At 38.0% G+C, this 23,392-nt stretch overlaps 1 protein-coding gene across 1 annotated transcript; it reads right to left on the bottom strand.

The window, feature by feature from the left end:
- Positions 1–21,718, bottom strand: BRDT (bromodomain, testis-specific). The gene is made up of 19 exons (XM_014938959.1): positions 21,527–21,718; positions 19,515–19,652; positions 18,635–18,764; positions 16,392–16,564; positions 14,893–15,264; positions 13,707–13,835; positions 13,313–13,501; positions 11,899–12,086; positions 11,528–11,820; positions 11,297–11,410; positions 9,650–9,772; positions 8,661–8,728; positions 7,481–7,673; positions 6,664–6,776; positions 5,243–5,384; positions 3,254–3,327; positions 2,370–2,518; positions 824–983; positions 1–69 (listed from the first exon to the last, which is right to left on the bottom strand). Exons 1-19 carry the CDS (start codon positions 21,716–21,718, stop codon positions 1–3), a joined length of 3,009 nt encoding a protein of 1,002 aa, XP_014794445.1.
- Positions 21,719–23,392: the final 1,674 nt, after the last annotated feature.

Raw genomic sequence — 23,392 nt, 5'->3', positions numbered from 1 at the left:
TCACGAAAGATATTCTTCAAAAGATGCCATAATATCACTCTGCAGATTCATATCAATTGTACAAGCCATCTGCAAGAAAGGACATTAGTGTATTTCAGAGCAGTTGTATTTCAGAGCGTTAGTTAATACTATGCAGGTGAAATATTTAGTAAAGGTTTAAGAAAAAACTACAAAGCTTCTTCCCCAAAAGTGTATGCTTCCTCTGTTATTACAAGTTTGAGGATTCATGTTGTTGAAGTCCCCTCTTAAAAGAGCTAAACGGGATGAAAGCTTCAGTAGACCTTATCTGAATGTAGCATGACCTCACACTGCAGTTTTTACATTCCCCTGTACAATATGAATTTTAAAAAATGCTTAATCTAAAAAAAAAAAAAAAGAAAAAAGTAGCAATTAAGAAACATTTGTAACCCACACCAATAAAAACAGTAAGTCAGTTTTAAAAAGGCTCAGTTTTGATATTTCAGACCGGAACAGCATGACTAGCACTTTTGTTGACATGGAATACATTGAAGATCGGCAGCTTGTAAGCCTTGAGGTTTGAAGTTATTCAAAGGGCAGGAGCTCCCCTTTAAAATTTGATTTTTACCATGCAATTCTTCTAAGCTTATAGGAGTAATAGGACCAAGCAGATACTTCTTCATATTCTGCCACTTGAAGACCTACTTTGAGTTTCCTATTTTATTTTCTGCACTAGCTCTTCAAGTAGGATAGTTCTGTTTTTTTTTTAGTCACTCAGACCCTTTAACATAAGGACCTGAGCTAACATTTTTTTATTTTCTACTAACGGTGAAACAAAATCAGCTGGCAAGAGTCAGCAACTTACTGCTTCTCTCCTCCTGCGTTCTTGTTCCATTTTTCTAGCCAAGTTACGGTCTTGAATAAGAGTGTGTTGTTGAGCTTCAGGCAGTTGTTTGCTCTTTTGCTTTTTTTGAGACTCACAGTCTGTCGCTGCCATGGCACCCAATCCTGTGCCTTCATGGCCACTTTAAAGAAAGCAGGAGAGATCAGTATAGGATAAAATTTGTCTCTTCTTTTTCTTCATAACACACCTTTGCACCTGAAGAGAATTCTGCAAATAACTTGAATCACTGCATAGCACTCAAACTGTGGTTCTGTTTTACATGTTGATTCAATGTAATTTGCCTTTGCAATAGGTATGTGCTCACAATTGTTGGGCTGTAGTAGGATAAGGCTTCCTGTGTTCCATTTCCAGTCTATTTGCACACAGGATTTATATACATGCTACACAAAGCTTACACACACTTTCTTTGACACACACACACAAATTTCTGTTACTTTCTTGGCCCATGGTATTTTGCTTCTACTTTCTTTCTCTTCAACTAGTTATTCGAGTTAGATTTCACTAATTTTGGGCAAACATCTGTAATGTCTTATTCCACAGAGCTACATGCCCAGTTTCCTCCTCGTGAAAAACTGTAGTAGCTGAAGGTGCCTGGATTGTTCGCTATACATTCTGAACAAGGAGTGTACTCTTAAGTCCCTCAAATGCTCTGCTTATTAAAATCATACACTCCAAACAAGTGACTTATTCTAATACAGGAGAATTTATGAACCAGCCCAGGCCTAACTTTCACAGGGTGTGACAGACGAGGGGGAAAAAACAAAAACAAAAACCAAGCCTACTGCTGAAGAGGGAAACGCTACCAAAAGCAGAGTTTCAAAAAAGTGGCAAACAGCAGCCTAAGATGTTACTGCAATGCAGTAATTAGTAGGCAATCATGTATCCCACTCAGCATAATAATAGACCTCAGACTGGGGTGCATATGTGGGCACTCATTAAAACAGAGGCTGCAAACAACTAGGGAAGAATACTACAGCAGTAGCTTATTGAATGTGTTTCTCTACAGCAATGCAAAGAATTCTGCTGGCTGAAGTAGTGCATACTGGAACTCCTTTAGCTATGTAGCTATGTTAACATCAAGTCCTAGAAGACTAGATTATCTGGCTTCCCCTTCGGATAGCAATAAGATGGGGATTTTCCTGGCTATAGATACAGAAAAGTAAGATATTGAGGATAGGTGTGAATTCTGGTTCTGACCAGAGAAAATAAGTGCTCCAGAGGACAACAACAACAAAAAGTGTCCCTAAGAGGTTTCCTTGCTGAAATGATACTGATTTGCAAAAGAAAAAGCCACTCTGTGTATGTTGGATGTGCAGTTGTGTTTAGAGCGGTACAGCTCCCCTTCTCATCTGACACATGGCTACTACCTAATCCAAACCACTTGTTCCTAACTAAGCCATCCAGTACCATACAAGCAAAAAAATAGAATATTTTAACGTACATGGTTACAAACCTCTCTTTTTCTTGAGGAAGGTTTTGCTGTTCCCTCTCGGCTTGCACCAGAGGCCTTTTAAACTCCTGCGCTTGCCCACTCCTCTTCTTTAAGGCTGCTTTCCTGAACTGTCTGAAGCTCTCAGCAGATGTTTTTATTGGAGCTGGAATCATCATCGTTTTACATAAGCTTACCCAGGAATCTATATTCTTAAATCCTGTATCCTGAAGTTATTAGGAAAAGGAAAACATGGAAGAGGCAGAAATACTGTACAACTGCTAATCATCCATTTCCTGCTTAGTTCTTACATTAGCACAATGTTGTTTTGACTGGACCTATTTGGGAATATCTACAACAAAATATCCTTACGTTGGCAAAATATTAGTACAAACACAGTAAAGCAGACTTCAAAACGTTCTCTCGTCAACTTTGAGACTCTTTAGCAATATGCTAAAAATTGTTAATGTTTGTAGCTGTTCTTACCTCTCCTTTTTTTAATTCCAGAAAAACTTATTCCTTAAGCATATACAAGGTCCATTAACAATATTTTAATACAGAGAACATCTCATTTCTATACATAATCCTTACATAACAGTAGTTTTGTATTAGGCTTGTAGGTTTTGTTTTAAATACCTGTGTTTTCTCCCCCTCACCTCTAGTGGCATTTTCTTCACCTTAACGCAGCATAAACCCAGTATCCTTAAGAAGTACTGCTTCTAGTAGGTGGTCAATATGTTTATGAAGGAAATCAGAGCCCATAGATTTTTTTTTTTGTAGCACTAGAAGTGAGATAAATCTGTACAGGTTATAACAATGCCCAAGACCTATGAGACACTGAATATCTGAATCATCAAGAGTCAATCATCAGACTTTCAGAGAAGATCCCAGGACAGAGAATTATTTATCTTAGTAAATGCACTCAGACTCTTCTCCTTAAATAGGACTTGAGCAAAACTTACCTTTCTTGAAAGAATTTTGAATTTTGGCTCTAGCATGCTTTCACTGTTAGGTTTATCATTAGGTGTACAATGACCTGATGAAAAAATAAAATTTTTCACTCACATTGATTTTAGGGACTATGGTTCCTCAAATTTAAATGATAAAAATTCAATCATTCTAGAAATTGACTTCAGAATTTACACTGTATGCTGTTACTTCGTTATTACTTGTGAGGGAAAAAACCAAAACCCAACACCGTGTAAGACAGGCAAAGCAGAAGTGCTATTTTGACAATACTAACTTCAGATTACCAGTTCTGATATACTGTGTTACTGTAGAATGTCCATGTTACGCAGGAAGAGATACAATTTTGTACAGCTATAGTAAGACTGAAAATAGACGTTTGTAATACTAGGGACTGGCTAGAATACCACATGGCTAACAAAAGCTGCGTATTGTAGGGTAGGTGTTTGGGTTTTTTAAAGTTTTCTGTATTGCTTTGTTATATTCCCTTTCAAAAGAGCTCCTAGGATGAAAATGTAGATACTATGAAAGGCCACTAGTTTAGAACCAGAAAAAAGCAACACATTTTATATCATTCAGCAATGATCTTCTACTGCAGTTTAAGATGTTTCAGTATTTAAGTAAATGTTTAATAAGAAACTTAAAATAAGGGTGTTTTTTGTTTTTAATGCAAAGGATAAAGGTTTTGGGTGCTCGAATCTAGAATGCTGAAGGCAGAGTATCGAACCTTCAGCAGCCACCAAAAAATCAAGATAAGAACAGACCTTTACCCTAGGCCCCCCCACAAATATACCATCTTAGAGGGAATGTAAGCAAGCAGGAGAGTTTTCACCATACAGTGAAATAAAACAGGATGAAAAACCTCTGAAGACTCTCAAATACTACTGGAGAGTGTTCCAAATCCTGGTATCTTCATTCTCGTGAATTCTAGATCCACTGTTAAGATCAATTAGATCAACCTGTTCTACCCACCAAGATGTACCTGAAGCAAATTTATGATGAGTTTAAGTTTATAGTCTTGTCTGTCTTAAAGCTCTAGATATGATACAAGAATACAAGGCTTTCTAAATGAAGATTATTAATTGAATCCATGGAACCCATGTACCAGCTCCAGCTGCTACACATTTAAACAAAAGGGGTCAGTATGTGTACGTGTAGGTGTGTTAACACCACAAAAATACTGAATAGAACATTTTAGAAAATTAAATCTCAATTCTTAGAGTTGCTTTAATACTACTCAAGTACCCAGCATTATTCTTTGGCAGCAATTAAGAGAGTTCATCAGTAACAGCTGTGTCTTAATTTCATCAAGTTTCCAGAAGCTTGTTCCCTCCCCTGTTCAAGTCTATACAGGTAGTCTAGAGAGAAAAAGAGTAAAGGAGGAACCAAAGCAACCATGTTTGTTAACACTAGACTCTCAGCATGGATGTTCAGTGTCTAGCTCAGAATTCTTTAGTTTGAAATATATATAAAGCCTCATGCAAGTCTGTATGGAATGCAGCTTTCAGGGAACCTGTGTTCTTCTAATAATTGCAAATTTGTTCCATGGTGAGAACCCATTTGACATTGCTTTACTGTCACATTCTTGTCACCAGCAGCTGGAGACGGTAATTCAAACTACACACAAAATGCCTTTGGAAGAGAGCTCCATGAAGCTTCAGCAGAAGACAGCTTAAAGGTCAGTGAGGTTAGACAGATTGAAGCATCAGTTCTCTCAGACTTTCTGGAAGACTGGGTTACCTATACCTAGTACTAAATTTAGAAAGCTAAGTTCTTAAATCAACAAGAACCAAGCATCCATTCAATATTTTTTTTTAAGCAGCAAATAAAAAAAAAGAACAAGGGAAAACTGTACCCCCTCCATTATTCTGCAAACTGATTAATGTACAACTGTTCAGCATTTTATTTCTTTAAACCAGATTCATATACATTTTTAACTTTGCATCTCTGATATCAGTTACAGCTTTTATTATGATAATACATACTTTGTTCTTGACATATGGATATTGAATCAGCAGTTCTCTCACTGGCCTTGTTTTGAAGTTTATTTGATTTGTCTAGAAGTATTGTTTTCTCAGCTTGTTCACTCCAGTCACTGCTACCAAGCTGGAAAGTTGTGTTGGATACCTAGAAAAGAAGTTAGACTTGAAAATATATTCTGAAGTGCTAAACACATAGCTGCAGGATTAAAGATTTAGAAGCTTAGAGCAGTAAATTGTTGTAGCGCTAGCTCCTGTAACACCAGGGAAGAATTAGATTTCATTCATATTATGGTATTCAAAGCAAGTTCTTACATTAACACTTTGGATTTAGAACATGAACTGCTCAGAGATGCCAAGTGATGGAGTGGGTAGAACAGGAAACCCTCTTTAACCCTTAACATGGAACAGCATAATAGAAGTTGGCTTTTACTGTTGTAAAGCCAGTTGCTCCACTCTAGCTTATAGACTGGGGTGAAGGACAGCTGTATTACTCCAGTTCAGTGGTAGTTTTTCCCCTCTGTGCAAGACTCTGTAGTAACCCTCTTGAACTGGGGAAGGTGCTGCACAAACCTCAATCTCATAAGATATAGACTTGCTGCCTTTGGATAGTGGACACAAATGGGGAAGGGCATGTTGCTTTTCTTCCTTTCTTGTAGGACACATTGTTATGCTTATAGACTCAAGTGGTAGTTTCTGTCCATTTCAGAAAATAAAAGCTATTAAAACCTGGCGAAAGCAGCTATGCTTGAAATCATGTTGAGAAAGATAGTTGAACATATTAAAATGGAAGAAATCATGCTGCTGCAGTAACATCAATAACTTCCCTTGTAACAGAGGCCCTTCTAACCAGGATCCTACCCAAGAACATATTAAGACAGATACCAGCAGTGCCTAAATATTTCACAACCTCATCTATGACCCTGAAAGCCCCAGTTCCCATGGCTTTAGGAATGCGAAGGAAAAGTAACACATTTTTCTAGGATAGCTTCTAGAGTCTTCAGAGTATTACTGAGCTTATGCGATTGGTATTTTGAGAAAACAGGAACATATAGTGTAAACTGCCCATCTCTTGTGAAGCTGTAGGTATACAGGGTGGGCTTTTAACCTGTAAGGGTGCAAGGGTTACTTAACTTATAGCACTGAAAATAAATAAAATAAGCTTTATAGTACATTATAAACTTGATATATTGATCAGCCAAACTCTTTCCTTTTGTGTTGTAGTCAACAGGCAATGAATTAATGCCCTATTAACGGATAAGAATAACTTTGTTAGTGGAATTTTAGATAACTTTTGTCATAAACATTAGGTGGCCTTCATTGCATCAAAGCAAGCTTAGAATGTTAGATTAGATCTTATTTTAATGAGTGAGAACATGCTTTGATGTTATTTGAAATAAATGCATTGGAGAGAAGCACATATTCACCTCTGGAAGAACATGTGTGCACTGGACAACAGGAGACTGATTTGTCCTTGCAGTACTCTGAGGAGTTTGCTGGTCTGGCACATCATGCACAGCAGATACAGCTGGAATTATACCTGAGAAAGAAGTAGTGTATGATTTCTCCTAACATGCAAAGTGCAGTCCTACATCTCAAAATCAGGTCACTGTTTAGATCTGTGGATTAACTGGATATGAAGATATGTATCCTAGCTGCACAATTTGAGACAGTTATTTTAAGTTAGTTTTTAATTGATTTCTCAGTTACCAGCTCAAGCTGTCTTTTAACAAAAACTCAGAAGTCTCTGAAGTTAGACATTTTGAAATAAAAAGCTCCTTGGATCAATTTTCTAAACAATTTAATATTTGATATGTCTAGACAACAGCAATCACTTCAGAGGACCTATGGTACCAGGCCTTGAGTTCAGCTAGTAGGGATTTCAGACATGAGCTTGAGTGGCAGTGGTGAGTTTAAGCATCTAATTCCTGCCTTAAGGTGTTCAGCACTTCCTGTAACCCTAGGTTCATTAAGGTATCATTTTCCATCTCATCAGAGGGAGGCCTGTTTTAATAGTCTTCTGGCCTGCCAGAAGTGCCCCAGTAATCGGAAACCCTAACCAGGCCTTCGTGCTGCCACATTTTATTTACATCATGCTCTTTATAATCCATACCCTGCAAGAACTTTTTCTATTACCCACAAAACCCCAAGATAAGCCTATTACACAACACAAACATTAGTCCTGCCATCCCTTCTTTCCTCAGCAGTCAAATATAGCCATGCTTCTAGCCATATAGATGTTACCTGAGGGAGACTGGGAATTTTGTTCTGATGGTTTAAGTGTTCTATTCTGTAAAGGCTGAAGCCTCTGCAGTACATTGGGAGGGAGCTGCTGTAGTTCAGATGATCCATGTTTTTGCAAGCTACTAGTAAAGGATGAGGGCTGTGCTTGTGGAACAGCATTGCAGGATGTCCTCTGCAAACACAGTGGTATTCTCTAGAAAGATATTGCAGTAGTTAATGCAGCCAAATCTTAATTTTTATAGCTATTTGATCCCCCTTCCCCACCACCACCCCATTTTACTCTTTATAGTAGAGATTCGGTAGTCCTTGTAATGTGATACTAATCTAGCATTTTCTAAGAGTTTAGATGACAGAAACCCATGAAGTGAAGTGCATTGCCTTGGTATGATGGATACAGAGAACAAAACATTATGTGAGGATTTGAAGTATGATGCTTGTTGTTGCTCAGAAAGTCAGTTAGGGGCTGTTATAAGTGACCAAGCTGAAGCTTAATACCTTTGTCCTGTTTTCTCAAGATTATTGCTGTCATTCTGTCACTGCAGAGACTGTGCTTTTTAAGGAAAAAAAGAAAAGGGTGTTGCATAATTCTTCCCTTCAGTCTTTGCTTATGAAGATGCAGAAGGAGCAGCTGAATAATAAATTTGCAGCCTAGTTTCCTGTATCCAACTAAGCACTCCAAGTGAAAGCAAGTCTATTGTAAGAAGAATGAAGGCTTTGCTGTGATCTTGCTTTGAAATCTGAGGCCCCTATGTCTGGTAGCTTCAAGGGAAATTGTGAAAGGCAGCTAACATTGACAAGAATTAACACCCACTGTATGTACAGGAATAGAGCAATTCAATCTTAAAGGCATTTAAAATTATTTCTAGATAAAACTTCTGTTGCTTATAATACCATCATAGTAAGTAAAGTATCCTGAAAATGAATAGTATATTTTACAATTTATTTATTTTCAGGTATAGAAATTAGGTTATTCATAGATTAATATTAAAGTGGGGTTTGCACTGTTTATTAGGTCAATCCTATACTCAAAAGATCAAGTTGGAGAGGATTTTCTTTTTTTTTGGGGGGGGGGGGATATGGAGCATTCTCCCCCTCTCCTTTCCCTTCTCTTTCACCCAATGCAGAATTACCACAATGATTTTAAGAGGCAAAGATGTTATATCCATTCCACTCGGTTTACCTTAGGCTTTTCCATGGAAGTTGGACAGTTCTGCCTGGCTCCAGCCTGTTTTGAGCAGGTTTCTGTAACTGTAAATACAGCAACGTAGGCAGAAAGAGGGGGATGGAAAAAAGGTAAATCAGTCATTCACATATGTTTCATTATTCACACATACAAAATGTGAACTGCAGATGTACCTAGAGAGCCAAACCTCACAGTGAAAGGAGCATTCTTATCTTGAATGCTTTGACTTCAGCTTGATGTGTTTATAGAACTTCTTCCAGATATAAAAAAAAGACCACAAAGATTCCTGCAGAATCATGGTCTTTTCTGCCATCAATGACTTCACTGTGTTTGCTTCCCCACACTGCAAAGGGTCAAGCATTCATCTTCCCTTACACTGTTACCTTACACAGATATCTACATTGGAGACCATCTACATCTGCCACCTCCAGCTTGGCAGATCTATTCTGTGCTAGAAAACTAAAGAGAGTTCTGTGTACGGAGAGAAACATCATTCTGATATCTTGATGCTAAAGCACTGTACTGTCCCTTGAACAAGATTGAGAGCTTAAGCACCAGAGTAGACTGACTCCACAGTCAATGCTGTTGGCACTTTTGTCCCTTAGTTTAGGGACTAATCCTTACCCACAAGGTAAGGCACCCTTCATGCTGCAGACCAGAAGATGAAAATATGTAAATCACACTTTCAAAAAGGAACCAAATCCACAAGAATAACCTATAGCTCAATAGCCAAGTCACAGAGCTCTTTCTAGCTTATTTTGGTAGCTCAAGTTTTTCACTGATAGGTTGAGTGGATATTGTAGTGAGTTTTTTTTAACCTACAAACTCAGTATTAAGACACTCATTTAATAGCACTGGAATTGAGACTTCAACATGGGGCAAATCTACAAGGGTAAGTGAAGTCCTTGGTAAGCACATGGAACAGTAGATGCTAACTGAGAAGGCAGATGTTTTGCCTATACAAACACAAAAGGAAGCTCTCTGACCTGATTCAGAGTCGCTGCTATCTGAGGAGCTAGAACCACTGCTAGTACTGCTGCTGGAGTCTGAGGAACTGCTGCTGTTGCTCAGTCTGCTTGGCCCAATACTGCACTCAGCATTGTTTTCAACTGCAGGAGAAAAAGAAAGAATTTAGAAAACCTGCAGTGGAGCATACTTTATATGCAAGACTAGGATCAACCTTGCTAGGTCTATTTTCCTGTATAAAAGTTCATCTTCTGCTATTTCCTTGTCCACTGTCCATCTAACAGTGGATTTGGACCTTTATAGAGGAGCTAGTTGAATGAATGAAATAGCCAAGGAGGAGCTGTAATCACACAGTTTACAATCCTAAGGTAGGTTAAGATGGTGTTGCCTTAAGACACAATTCAAGCAATTTCCTCTGTAAGTTTTACTGCTGTCAAGAGCCTGTTTCTGTGCTTACTGCTGCTGCCAGACTTGTATGCTGAGGCCTTTATCTATAGCCAACTCTCCTCTTTCCCAAGCCATATGTACTCCAGAATTGTCATCTTTTGCCACCTCCCCACCATCTGACTATTTTACATCTGCAAGGTCGATTTAACTCAGCTTATAGCAATTTTTACAGTCAAAAAAAGCTTTTTCAAAGTGTGTTGCTCTGATGGAAGCTTTGAAAATGAGAAGCTACATGGATACCTGTTTCCCTGGACACAAGTGTTTGTTAAATGCCAGCTTAAGCTCTTCCTTGTAAACAAGCCAGATGCCAGTTGTAAAGACTCCCTGGCCTGCCTTCACTGTCTCTCCACAACATATCCTTCCCAATTGATTTCAGCTGCTTCTTAAAGCTTTTCTTTCTAGAATGTTTTCAAGCCATCACATATACCAGACAGGAAGACTGTTGCCTCAGCTAATGCTGGCTGCAAGGCTGTGGCTTGCAGAGCTGCTTCTATAATTTTGGTGAACTGCTTTTATGTAGGAGCTTAATAGATATCCAATAGAAGGCATTAATAACAGTCACTAGTTTAATGAGAAACAACTTGTCCTATAATGGTAGCATCAGCTGTATTGATCTGTTCTCCCTGAAAAAAAAACACCAGTAAATGTAGATAGGCTCATGTATGTACTGACTTTCTGGCTTTGATATCGAAACATGTTATTGCCTGAAAAACTGAATTGATTCTCCTAGGGCACTTGCTTAAGGATAAAGCAACACATATTCCGGTCACTGAGGCAGAAGTTTTACTAGCAAAGCAGCCTTAGCAAGGCTGCAATCTAACAAGTATGACTAGATTTTGTTATTCTTGAATCTAAGCCACAGAAAGTGAATTGCAAACAAATACATAGACTGTGGGACACTCCTCTCCACCCATGTTTTCATATGTAATGGAGAAGGTGTTCAGTGTCCCTTAAGCTCTGAATCTGTTATCTTTACCTGTAATAAAGGATTAGGTGCAAGAATAAGGAAGATGTTATAGGCAGGGCAAGTAACTGACCAAATTTGCTCCTGTGACTCCAGCTCATTCAACATAGGAAGAATCTTAACACTAACAATGGGAAGCTTAAGACATCAACTATTCTCAGAAGTCCCCAGCTGCATATTAGTGCATAAAACAGGATTCCTGTCTTGGGCTTAAGTAATTTCTATTGCAAATGAATAAAAGTAAGAGTCACATTACACTTGAGGTTCTCCTTCTTTGGGTTTAGTTGACCATTGACATCCAGTAGTCTCTTCTCTAGCTCTTGTTTCCTCTCAGAATTAAGTTGTTCTTTGGACTTTGTTGTTTGTTTACCTGCATGTGAAACAGAAGTTAACATTGCAGCAAAACAGAAAGAAAATCTAGTTGCTTTGTGGGCATTTTGGGGGAGGTTGATTTATTTGTTTTAAAAGCATTATTTATGCAACATACCCCGCTGCTTTCTCAGTCTCTTTCTCAAACAGGTTGCCACGTATTTCTCTAGTTCTCTAAGTGTTGAAGCCTTTAAAGTTTCAAAGTCTATTTCTATCTCATCAGGGTTAGAGTTCCTCAGTGAAGGTTCTCTTGACTGTATTATATGGACTACTTTCCCAAGCTTATCTCCAGGGAGTCTATTTATGTCCAAACTCAACCGTCTTTTTTCATCATAATTCATAGGCTTGGCACCATCTTCATCTTCTGCCTTATGTGCCAACAAGACCTGCTGCATGGTTTTCTTTGACTGACTACAAGGAAAAAAAAAGTGTACTGCAGTAACAGCAGTTTAAAATAATTTGACACCCACACAAGTCATCCACACTTACAAGTTTAAAGACAGCTTTTTCTTAGATTTCTTCTTGTGTTTTAGATTTTTCTTCTTTTGAATCAGGCTTTTTATTTTGGCTTTTTCCTTGTTCTTACTTTTCTCCCTTTTAGCCTTCCCTCTCTTCTTTTTCAGTTTAGGTAAGTATACTCTGGTTAAAGTCTGCAACTGCTGGTGAACAGCTTTAAGCTATCAAAAGCAAAAAAAAATAAATTAAGATGTTGATAGTCTTAGGCAGTGTATGATGAACAATAAACTGGCCCTAAATATCACAGGGGATCTGTGGCAGCGGAGCTGATATTAATAGAATGTTTGCTTTCTAAATGAGGTTTATTCTCCAAGCATCTTACTATAGTATGGATTAGTCACAGACTATCTATAGGGAAGATGCAAGGCTACTTATTTTACGCAGACATTTCTAACATCATATGTCTTCTAGCATCCTGTGAAGAATCAAAAAAGCAAAAAAAAAAAAAAATCACTGTAGGAGTATACAGCAGTTTCTCTTTAATTTCAAGCATTTGGGAAGCACATAAGTGCCTTATTATGTTAGACCTCTACAACATTACTCAATTAGGCTAGTGGGACTGGTCTTGTGTATCTTCAACCCATAAACCCCAGATCTCTTGCAATATAAAATAGCTAGTTGGGAAATGCTAACAGCTTCAGAGAAAGGCCTAACGCAAAATTGTTGAAACCTCGTAGGAGTTAAAAGGAAGATGGACAGATGTTGAGAATTAGAGTTACACACCGAAATAGTTCACTATTTCAAAGGCTGTCTTGTAGACTTTTGGTTGTCCTCATGACTATATTCATAAGTTGATGATGTATATGCTACTCTGATAAATGCTGAAAGCTAAACTGTCCCCCGTTTGATTAGCAGAACAAATGCTAGTTTTCCTCATAGTTCATCAATATAGCTGCAGAAGGTTAAAGCATTATGTTCAAGCAAAAGCAAGACCCATTCAACTCTTAGCCAGTGAAGCAAAGCCATGCTTCACATTAGCATGAAATTCCTTCTGTTTTACTTCATACTGAGCTTTCTGAAGTAGAATTTTATTACTTGCTTTTGTGTGGCTCAGAAGAGACTGAGCAGAAGAATGGAGCTCTTCAACTATATGAAGGAAATGCCATTGTTAGAAGAATACACCAGATGTAGTTTAGTGGCATATCTGGATGCTCTCATCATACCACAGCAACACAGTTTTATTTTTCAGGAGTTTGAGAGTTATCTGGAGAAATAGGAATAGAGTTCTGTATCTTCCAAGCAGGAATAAAGTTCTGTATCAAGGAAAAAAAAAATGCCTATAGAATTTTTTAAATACTGATTCTTGGTGCTAAGCCTTAGAATGGACAATTGCAATTGGCACTATCAGAGATACTACAAGTCATGCACACTGGGCACTAATGCTTACTTGCTCCTGAAGCTTTGCAAGGTGCACTGTTCTCTCCTCTTCAGAGTCTTCAGATGACTTTTCTTCTGAAGAGTCATCATTGCTGCTCTCACTAGAATAAGCTTCTGTCATTTCTCTTTTAGGCTGCAGCGGAGGAACACTTGCAACAGGTTCATCAGGAATTTTGGCAAAGTGCATCTCAAAAACATCCTAAAGAGTTAGGTTTGGGAAGAGCAGAGAAATCAGCATGTTTTGAAGATTTCTAAAAGCATTACAAAGTTGCTGCTTCATTCTAGACCTACACACCAACATAGTAGTTGCTAACATTAGTAGATGCTACATCAGGGCATAAGGTGACCACAGAGGAATCTTATAGTTCTACTCTTTTTCAGGTCTGACTTAAGTGATAACTCACCTGAAGTTTTCTTGCCATAGCAACTATTTCATGGTCTGGAGAATTATGTTTGTAGTAGCTCATGAACATTAATCTAACATCCGTAGCAAATTCTTGTATATCTTTATATTCAAAATTATCCATTTTCTTCTAGAGAAAAAGAAAATTGATGCACATTTAGGGCTTAAAAGTAGAGAGCATCACCATGAACTGGCAGAGAAAGGGGAGAAACACAAGTTTTGACATCCAGTATCAGGTTCACCTTGTACCAAGGCAGTAAATATTGTAAGAACCATTATGGAAAGACCTGCATCTCATTTCAACATTGTCCCTTTAACAAAATAAGAGATTTTCCTCTTTTAAACAGATTTTCTAACTGCAATCGCTGTAAGGACTTTTTAGTACTAATTTCAGCACTAGGTTAAGACAACAACATTCGAGTGATTTTATTTGGTCATGTACTCAGTATTTGGTTTTGTTTCTAAGTATGGCATTTATACAAAGCCTATTTCCATAGTTTGAGTCAAAGTAATGGGCTAGAAGTTGGGAAAGAACCTTTGTATTGCACAAGTTGGTTTTCAAGATAATTGAAAAAACCTTGAAATTCAACCCTCCCCACAAAGGTAGATCTTAGCATGGCTAAATACTTCAACCCCAGACAGGTGTGCCCAGTGTTCACAAAGCACTGGCCACATATCTCCATCTAGAAGGGTTCCTTTTCACACAAAATGTGAAAGGTGTCACGTAACTATGCAGTGTTGCGTAACTATCCAGTGATCCATATCACTTCACCAACGATAATGAGAATCAGAGAGAAGCAGAAGTTGACATTACAGAATTGCATTTTGTTTTATAGAGCATTAGCAACAGCGTTGTGTATACATACTGAAAGATCCTTAACATGCAGCCTGCTTGGGAGTGCTTCATGGATATGGTAATGCTCTCACTATTTATATTGGCTTGTTCAACAGATAAATAGATTTTCCACTATGCATATAGTCACAACGAGATTTAGAAGACTTTCTTCAGTGAGCTGTGGCTTAGTTTGTAGAGAGAGATAAATGTATATTGTTTCGATGCCCATTATTTCTTTCAAAGGAAAAGCCACTTTCATGACATTTTCAGCTTACACTACTAAAATCCAGTCATTACACAAGTTATTCAAGCAAACATACAAATATTGTGGTTCCCTCTGAAACATACTTACTTTAATTGCTCCCAGGTCTGTAGGGCATTTGGTGATCCCTTGATTCTCACCAAGTGAGAAAGATGCAACTTCTACAGGTTTTAAGAAAGGCCACGCATATGCTGCATGTTTCTTTGAAAACATTTCTTTAAGTATTTCATTACAATGTTTTAGTTGTTCTGACAACTGAATCTTCTTAAGACTTTCAGGTGACTGTTGAGAATCTGGCAAGTGTCTCTTCTGAAACTTATTTGGTATCATACATTCTTTTTCACCTCTGCATGCTTTAATGGCTTTTTTTTCATTAAATGTTGCAGAAGATTCACTGCTTGCTGTGATTATTGAGGTAGTAGGAGTTGTAGTGTCAGCCTTCCTTTTCACACCTTTTTTTGCCTATGAAAAGAAAATTTTAGTCTAATATACAGGTGTCCAGAACAGTGAGAGAATGGTCAAGTTTTCAGAGTACATACTCACACACAAAAGATATAATCTAAAAAGTGCCAGACCTTTTACAGCTATTGAAGTCAGAGCAGAATGTGTCACTTCCACAAACTTAGATTGAAAACCTACAAGGCCTTACAAGATCAACACGCCAACCTCAACCTTAGACATAAAGGAAAGAACAGAGTGTACTGCAGGTCAGGTTGTGGTCAGTTTTTAGCCATTTGGGAACACTCCAAGAAGGTGGTAGGTTACGAAGTTACCACAAGATGACTGCCGTGGAAGGAGAAAAAATTACTGCAGTTCATTGTAAGCCTAGTTGAGGGCTTTATGTACAAGGTTTATCTCTATTTTTCTTTCACCTGGGTGTTAGCAATACAATGTGTGCTTTGTCATCAGTGTTTGGACTCTTCAGTAAAGTGTAAATATACACTGTAGGAGAGCCTGGCACATGTGCCTGTTCCTCACTGGAAGAGCAAAACCAAAGTTAAGTCAACACAAGAGTGTTTATCTGATAAAAATGTCAGATGTTCACATACAATTCAGATTGCAGTTAACAAGAATTTGCTTTTGTGAGCTACAAAAGCCTTCCAGGCTAGTTACACAACGTTTAAGCAAACATGCTATTTTGGGGGAATTGAGCATTTGGTTCACATTGAAAATACAAAAAATTATTAAAGTAGAAAGAGCTTTATTTTAATACTAAAACCATTATCTACACCTCAAGGAAAGAACAGTTTCTACATCAAGGTGAAGCCTGCAGAAGTATAGTTATTCTTGAAGTGTACTACTATCTTAAAGTTCATTTTGTTTCTTTGAGAACAACATTTTAATACCACATTTCTAAGAAAAGATGTACCCAGCAGTCATCCCAATTTCTGCTTAGTTTCTAGAATTAGTACTGGCCCAGTTATTTCACAGAGACCCAGAAGATTTAATAGAGATCTCTTACTATCTTCTATCACAACAGAAGTTCTGAAAAGGTACTGCAATACACATGGCTCCTACGGTTTTACTGTTAGTGCCTGAAGCACCAATTTCAATACCTTTCTTTCCGAAAGTTATTTGAGGAAACTCACTTTTGTTATAGGGATTGCAGATGGCATTAAAGCAGTCAGTTTAGCTGCAGACAAAGGAGTTAGTGTAACCTGATGTAGCTCTTGAGTCATCACTGGAGGCTGCTCACTGCTTTCAGCTTGTTTCTGCATTGCGCTTTCTTCATTTGAAGTCCCAGGGTTGGGCTGCTGTGTTTCTGGTTATTTTAAAACAGAAAGTTTTAAAGTTAAGACTTAAATGTTGCAGTTGCTTTCTTTCATGATCAAAGCGAACTGTTGTCAGCAGAACCACTCTTCCGCACCCAATCTACACAAATATAAACAAGAGCAACATTGGTATCCTCCTCTACTCAGCACCTTTAGTACCTCAGCTAGAATACTGTACCAAGTTATGCATATCTGGCTTCCAGGAAGCTGTGGATTAACCTCAGAGGTGAAGATTAAAGGGACATCATGCTAAAACCTGTACACTGTAGGAATGTTCTTGCCAAGAAGAGAAACAAGTTGTTTTCTACATACACATAAGGACGAAGCAGCAAAGGGTGCAAACTGGATCATGAAAGTGCATTTTTCCTAAGGATATTTAAGAACTGCGTATATTGCTTAGCAATATTACATATATCCATCACTTATTCAAGGACAGTTTAGACCAATGTTCTTCTGTATTTGATTTGGCTGGTTGGGTTAGTAATGTTTTTCCAGCTCTGTTCACACCTGTTAGTTTGTATAACACAATGCTGAGTAGCACCATGACATTCTCTGAAATAGAAGTCAGTTGCCCTTTTTTTTCCAAAAGGAAAAAAAGCTGCATGTATAGATCTGTCTCTGAAGCTAAAGTCTGGAAAGACAGGACAGAAATATTTCCTTGATCATCACAGTATTCTGTAATATCCAATTGAAAACCAAGTGCCTAGAAGATTTCAAAATTTGTACAAGCTGCACATTTGTGTATGCAAAGGGAATGAGGAACTTAAACAGCATTAATACCAGCAAGACTGTTACAAAAGCATCTGAACAAATTGTTGCAATCATTTTGGAACCAAAAAGCTGGCTCAGCTTCCAACACATTTCTCAACAGAAATATTTTCTGGGAGTCATTTCTACCAGTTCAACCAACATGTTCTGCCAAGGCAATGAATTGCTTGAGATTTTACTCAAAAAAGCTAGTAAGAGCAGGAAGCCAGATGAGTATCTTCCTCTTCCCCCTAAAACTTCTCCTGAAAGGACCAAGAAATTCACTGTTTTTCCTTATCCAACTACCAGCTCACTGAAAGCTAGTGTTGCTTCTCAAATATACCTTGAGGAAAAAGCTGCATAGGTCTATCAAACTATAATACTATTTTGAAGGAACACTTTTTTCAGATACTACCAACAGCAAGGACCGCTACACCACAAAGAGCAGTAAGAGGAAGCAAATGAAGTCACCAGGAGACCCTTAAGAGCAGTATAGGTGCGTAGCTAAAAAAAAGCATCTGTTAATTGACCAAGTAATAACTGAGCTAGCCAAGTTCTATGGCTATTGGAGGGTAAATACTTAAGAGGTATCAGGTAAGTATTGCAGCTCTTTCAAGACATAGCTAACACTTTCTCCAACAACTGTCAGCCTTACTTTCAGAACAATTTGGAAGACTACTTTGGAGGCCTCCAATTAACACATTGAGATGCACATATGATTGCAGGCACTGCATAGTCTTACTTCTATTGATATAAATATGTATTTTTTGCCATTGTTAAGAGCTTACGTGTAGAAATGTAGCACTTTGTGCAGGTGAAACAGGTTATAAGAGCAATTAAAAAGACATTGAAGTCAGTGATGAGTAATAAGTTGCAGCTAATCACCTGGCCCCTCGCAATTAGGCTTCCCAATGTCCCTTCAAGCAATTACCCTGTAATTTCCTCATAAGTTTGAGATGTCTCGACTGAGCAGTCCTTTTTGTGGACAAGAGAACTACATTTCACCAGCAGTTTGCCTGTGAAGCTATGCTATTACCCTACTGATGAAGTTGTTAGTTCTGATTTTTACCCCCTCTTAAGCACACTTCACTAGTAGAAAATTAGGAAGTTTAGCTAATACCTATAAAAAAATATTATGGCTGCACTGAATCTGCTAAAGCCTTGTAGCAATGTTGTTACTTTCTGATATATTCTGGGAAGAGTGGAAAACACCCTGATTGCTAGAGAGATCAGTTGTGATAAGCTACCGAGAATTCCCCATTTCCTGCTTTTGCTGAATATATAAACAATTTAACATCTAATAGAGGCCTTACCTTCTGGCTTGTTTCCTTTTCTCTTTCCTTTCTTGAGAACCACTAGTCTTTCTTCTGGTGGCATTTGGGCTATTTTCTGTATAAACACTTTTTCTAGTTCTTGGGCCATAAACACAATATCATCACCTGGCTGCAAAATACAGTCAGTAACATTCAGAGTAAAGATGAGGCTGCAGCATCAGGGGGCTACCTTATTAAATAAACAGTCTATACAATCCTGCTCCAACAGATTGAAACAAGCCAACAGTACAGAGAGGTATGTAAGTCCTTGCCATCCCTGCCACCCCAACTCACTTTAATACAAGTTGCTTCATTATTGAAATACTCTTATCTCCCACTGTCCCATTGCAGTGTCTTTCTTGCTTTACATCCAAATATTTCCCACAGCAAAGGGAAAAGGGGGCAGATCTGTAGCTCCCTTACTCATCCCTATGTTCTGAAGAAAGCTGTTGGAGCTTAAAGATACTAAGACACAGCCAACAAACATCCAAGCACAGGGAGATGCTCACACTCCCAGTTAGGTTAAACTTGGAGGAATGTAGCACAGCTCAGGGTTGCTTGCCGTAAACTTGTATAGCAGTTACACTGTGCTCGCTGTTCATGAGCTCTGCAACTAAAACCCAGAGATTTTGCAGGTGGAATCCTTGTGCAGAAAAAACTGTGCACTCAGTTGTTGTAACAGCTGGCTAGACTTCACTTACGTGCCCTCAGTCAATCCTAGCAACAAAGCCCCCCCACTTTTCAGAGAAAATTGTTTCCAAAAAACCATGAAGACATTGACTGATTTAGAGCAGGCTCTAATAATCTTTTGTTTGTTTTAGATTTTTTTTTTGTATTGTTCAATGGAATTGGTTACTTGTAAGAGGTTGTTTTTGCATACCTTGTTATATATGTAGCAGTTCAAGAACATTGTTTTAAAGTCTTCAATGCATTCTGCAGCTTTTGTGTAGTAATTATGTTCCAGACGCTTTTTAATGGTGCTCAAGTCCATAGGATTCTTTATAATACTGTAATAATCCTGTGGTTGCAAAAGAGTCACACAACAGATATCTTTAGTATTAGGACATTAATATTCTTACACATTTAGTTATGAAAGTTAAATTGCAAGAGAAAATTGCATTATGTTGGAAGGGATATTTTATTTGAAGGAAAACTTTCCCCTATAGTCATAGATACCACAGAAGTAGGTGTTCAGGAAGTCTTCACATAATGTTTTCTCCTTGCTCTTTCATATAACATCCACCTTTCAAAGAGTATTTACTTCAATAGGATCCAGAACTATACTGGTAGTAGTACTTACGAAAAGTATACGTACTTCTCATTTGTTATCCCAAAGCCATTCACCTGAAGTAGCACTCCAGTTTACAGAACAGGGCAGGGGGGAAAGAAGCCAAAGACAGACTTTGACAAAAACAGAGACTCAGTCACTGACAAAAAGAAGCCGCCAAGTTTCCACAGTTGCTGATCAAATACTTCATCCCCTGGGTTATATTGGCTCTCCTCTCAGGGTTAGTCTAGTGAAGATGTGGCAATATGACTGAAAGGCAGCTGGAATGTGAACTATTGTGATTATTTTAGTAGCATGGCTAAAAAGGCTCGTGATTAGGAGCATGAGGCCAATTTCCTCCTGGTGCACTTAAGAAATAACAACAGGAATATCTCCATTAAGTTAACATATATTATAATTGTGTAAAGTTACTATTACTTCAAGAGTCTTCTAAAGCTGTCCCAACAATTTGTTTTAGCACACTAAAAAAAGAAAAATACATCGTAGTGCAGACTGTTGAATTTACCAAAACAAAACCAAGAAGAAATTTAAATAACACAGCACCAATAATTAACTATTGTCCATTCTGCATCTTCTAACACCTGAAGGAGAGAGGCAAAGGAGGCAAATACTTTCATTGTCCTTGCCACGGAGCCGGAGGTTTGCTTGTTATTGTGCAGTGGTTGAACTAACACATACTTTTAGAAGTCAAGTGGCTGCCTTAGAAATCTAAAGAGGCAGAACTGGCCTGAGGCCAGCTGCAAATGTTGCTACAACTCTGATTGAGTGACCCTTTATATTAACTTTAAGTGACAGTTCCTTCCAAGGAGGAAATAGTAAGAAAAAGACACAGAAAGATAGTCACTTTGACTGTGCTTTTGGACAAAGTGACCAGATGAGTTTGTCACAAGAAATAGCTGCAGATAAAGGCTTCTGTCTGCTCTTAACACAACCAATGATTTTGTAGAACTAGTCTTGGAAATCTAAGAGAACTAAATACAATTGTTTAATTTGGGAGAGAGGAAAAAAAAGGAAATCAAACCATTGTTTTATTTAACACCTTTCTATTTTTCTACCAAGAGCAGTATCTTCAGAGCAAGATGCTAAAGTTGATTTGAAATTAAGGAGTACTACAAGTGCAATTACTTCTATGCATCAAACTGGATCCAGATTTGTTTATTTACTTTGGGGTCAGTCAGATCTGCTTTTTCATCATAAAGTATTTGACATCAGAAGAGGCTGGCCAGCTTGTATTAAAAATAAAAACAACTCAAATGCAAAAAAGAAAATAATCCTGTGCAGTGTTAAGAAATATGACTAAACCAGCAGGGAGACAGACAGAAGACAAATGAGAACATCAACATCCAGAAACTCCAAGAGGCCTGTCTCAGTGTTCTTATTATCCCTTAGAAATATCGATTTGCACCGAACAAAGATGCAGCATTTAGTATGAACCAGAGAGAAAAGACAGTTTTCTTGCACACTTGGATTAATACAAGCAGTTCATATGCAAAAGTAGTCTTCCACGACCTGTTGGATCAGAAAAAACTCCTTTAAACCAACAATAATTCACAAGTTCTGCAATACTTCATGTATTAATACACTGATTCCCAAATGGTTCTTACAGGAAGATTCAGTGCTGCTGCATCTACAGGCTGATGAAACGGCCAGGAAAAGTTGTGCCTCCACATGGCTTTCATGACCACCCTCTGTAAGTACTGAAGTTGGTTTGTTTGACAGCCACTGTTATTGTTATTTATATATTCTGGTGGAGGAGGGTTAATAATAATAGAATGTTGTTGGCTTGGAACAGACATCTTTAGCAAGTTTGTGTATCCACTTGTTCAGAGATCTTCATTATACACCTAACCTGGAGGAAAAAAAAAAGAAAAATAAGGAGTATTTACTGCAGATATCTGGATTTAATGCTGTTTACATGTTCACTTCTGTTTGTGGAGCGTCGATACTGTAGCAACAGGGATACCTTCATGGTTTAACCAAGACATTTGTTTTACAGTGCATAATTGGATGTGCTGGACCACTAGAAGTCAGTTCTTAAGGTTATAAACAGTTATATCTGTGAAAGCTTAAAGAGCTTAAAGGCATGTTGAGATCTGTAAGATTTCTCTAGAAATAAGCTTCTTCACCAAAATTCATCTATCAAAGTCTAGGAATACATCCTCTGCCTCCACCTGCTCCACAGGTGGGAGTCCTATAGAGGAGGTTTAATCTAAGCAGCAACTTTACAGCACACACTGGAAGTCTCAGCACACAGCAATGGCTAGGTATTACCTTCCTCATGCATCTCAGCCAAGTCACCACACAAAAGTCTTGCAAATGACAATAAAGTGTTTAAGTGTATTTTAAAGCAGTGCTTTTCAGGCTTGTGTATATTCATAACAGTATTTTCTGCCACTGTGCATCAGCTTTGTTATCTACCAGAGGGCTATAAAAGGTTGGTTCCCCTCACCAAGCAGATTTGGATCATTTAAAGAATATTCCAAGGAGTACTACAAGTGCAATTACTTCTATGCATCAAACTGGATCCAGATTTGTTTATTTACTTTGGGGTCAGTCAGATCTGCTTTTTCATCATAAAGTATTTGACATCAGAAGAGGCTGGCCAGCTTGTATTAAAAATAAAAACAACTCAAATGCAAAAAAGAAAATAATCCTGTGCAGTGTTAAGAAATATGACTAAACCAGCAGGGAGACAGACAGAAGACAAATGAGAACATCAACATCCAGAAACTCCAAGAGGCCTGTCTCAGTGTTCTTATTATCCCTTAGAAATATCGATTTGCACCGAACAAAGATGCAGCATTTAGTATGAACCAGAGAGAAAAGACAGTTTTCTTGCACACTTGGATTAATACAAGCAGTTCATATGCAAAAGTAGTCTTCCACGACCTGTTGGATCAGAAAAAACTCCTTTAAACCAACAATAATTCACAAGTTCTGCAATACTTCATGTATTAATACACTGATTCCCAAATGGTTCTTACAGGAAGATTCAGTGCTGCTGCATCTACAGGCTGATGAAACGGCCAGGAAAAGTTGTGCCTCCACATGGCTTTCATGACCACCCTCTGTAAGTACTGAAGTTGGTTTGTTTGACAGCCACTGTTATTGTTATTTATATATTCTGGTGGAGGAGGGTTAATAATAATAGAATGTTGTTGGCTTGGAACAGACATCTTTAGCAAGTTTGTGTATCCACTTGTTCAGAGATCTTCATTATACACCTAACCTGGAGGAAAAAAAAAAGAAAAATAAGGAGTATTTACTGCAGATATCTGGATTTAATGCTGTTTACATGTTCACTTCTGTTTGTGGAGCGTCGATACTGTAGCAACAGGGATACCTTCATGGTTTAACCAAGACATTTGTTTTACAGTGCATAATTGGATGTGCTGGACCACTAGAAGTCAGTTCTTAAGGTTATAAACAGTTATATCTGTGAAAGCTTAAAGAGGAGGCATGTTGAGATC

The sequence above is a fragment of the Calidris pugnax genome, unplaced genomic scaffold (assembly GCF_001431845.1).
Source record: "Calidris pugnax isolate Ruff unplaced genomic scaffold, ASM143184v1 scaffold18, whole genome shotgun sequence".
Lineage (NCBI taxonomy): Eukaryota > Metazoa > Chordata > Aves > Charadriiformes > Scolopacidae > Calidris > Calidris pugnax.
This window is presented reverse-complemented; position numbering and strand designations above follow the sequence as displayed.

Bases quoted from the DNA above. Each gene is read 5' to 3' on its own strand.
- BRDT (XM_014938959.1), bottom strand. From the start codon at position 21,718: ATGTCTGTTCCAAGCCAACAACATTCTATTATTATTAACCCTCCTCCA. The intron at 12,087-13,312 runs GTAAGCATTAGT...TGCTTTTGATAG, and splicing joins TTGCAAAGCTTCAGGAGCAA to CTTAAAGCTGTTCACCAGCA. The intron at 984-2,369 runs GCCTCTGGTGCA...CTTTCTTTAAAG, and splicing joins CAAGCGCAGGAGTTTAAAAG to TGGCCATGAAGGCACAGGAT.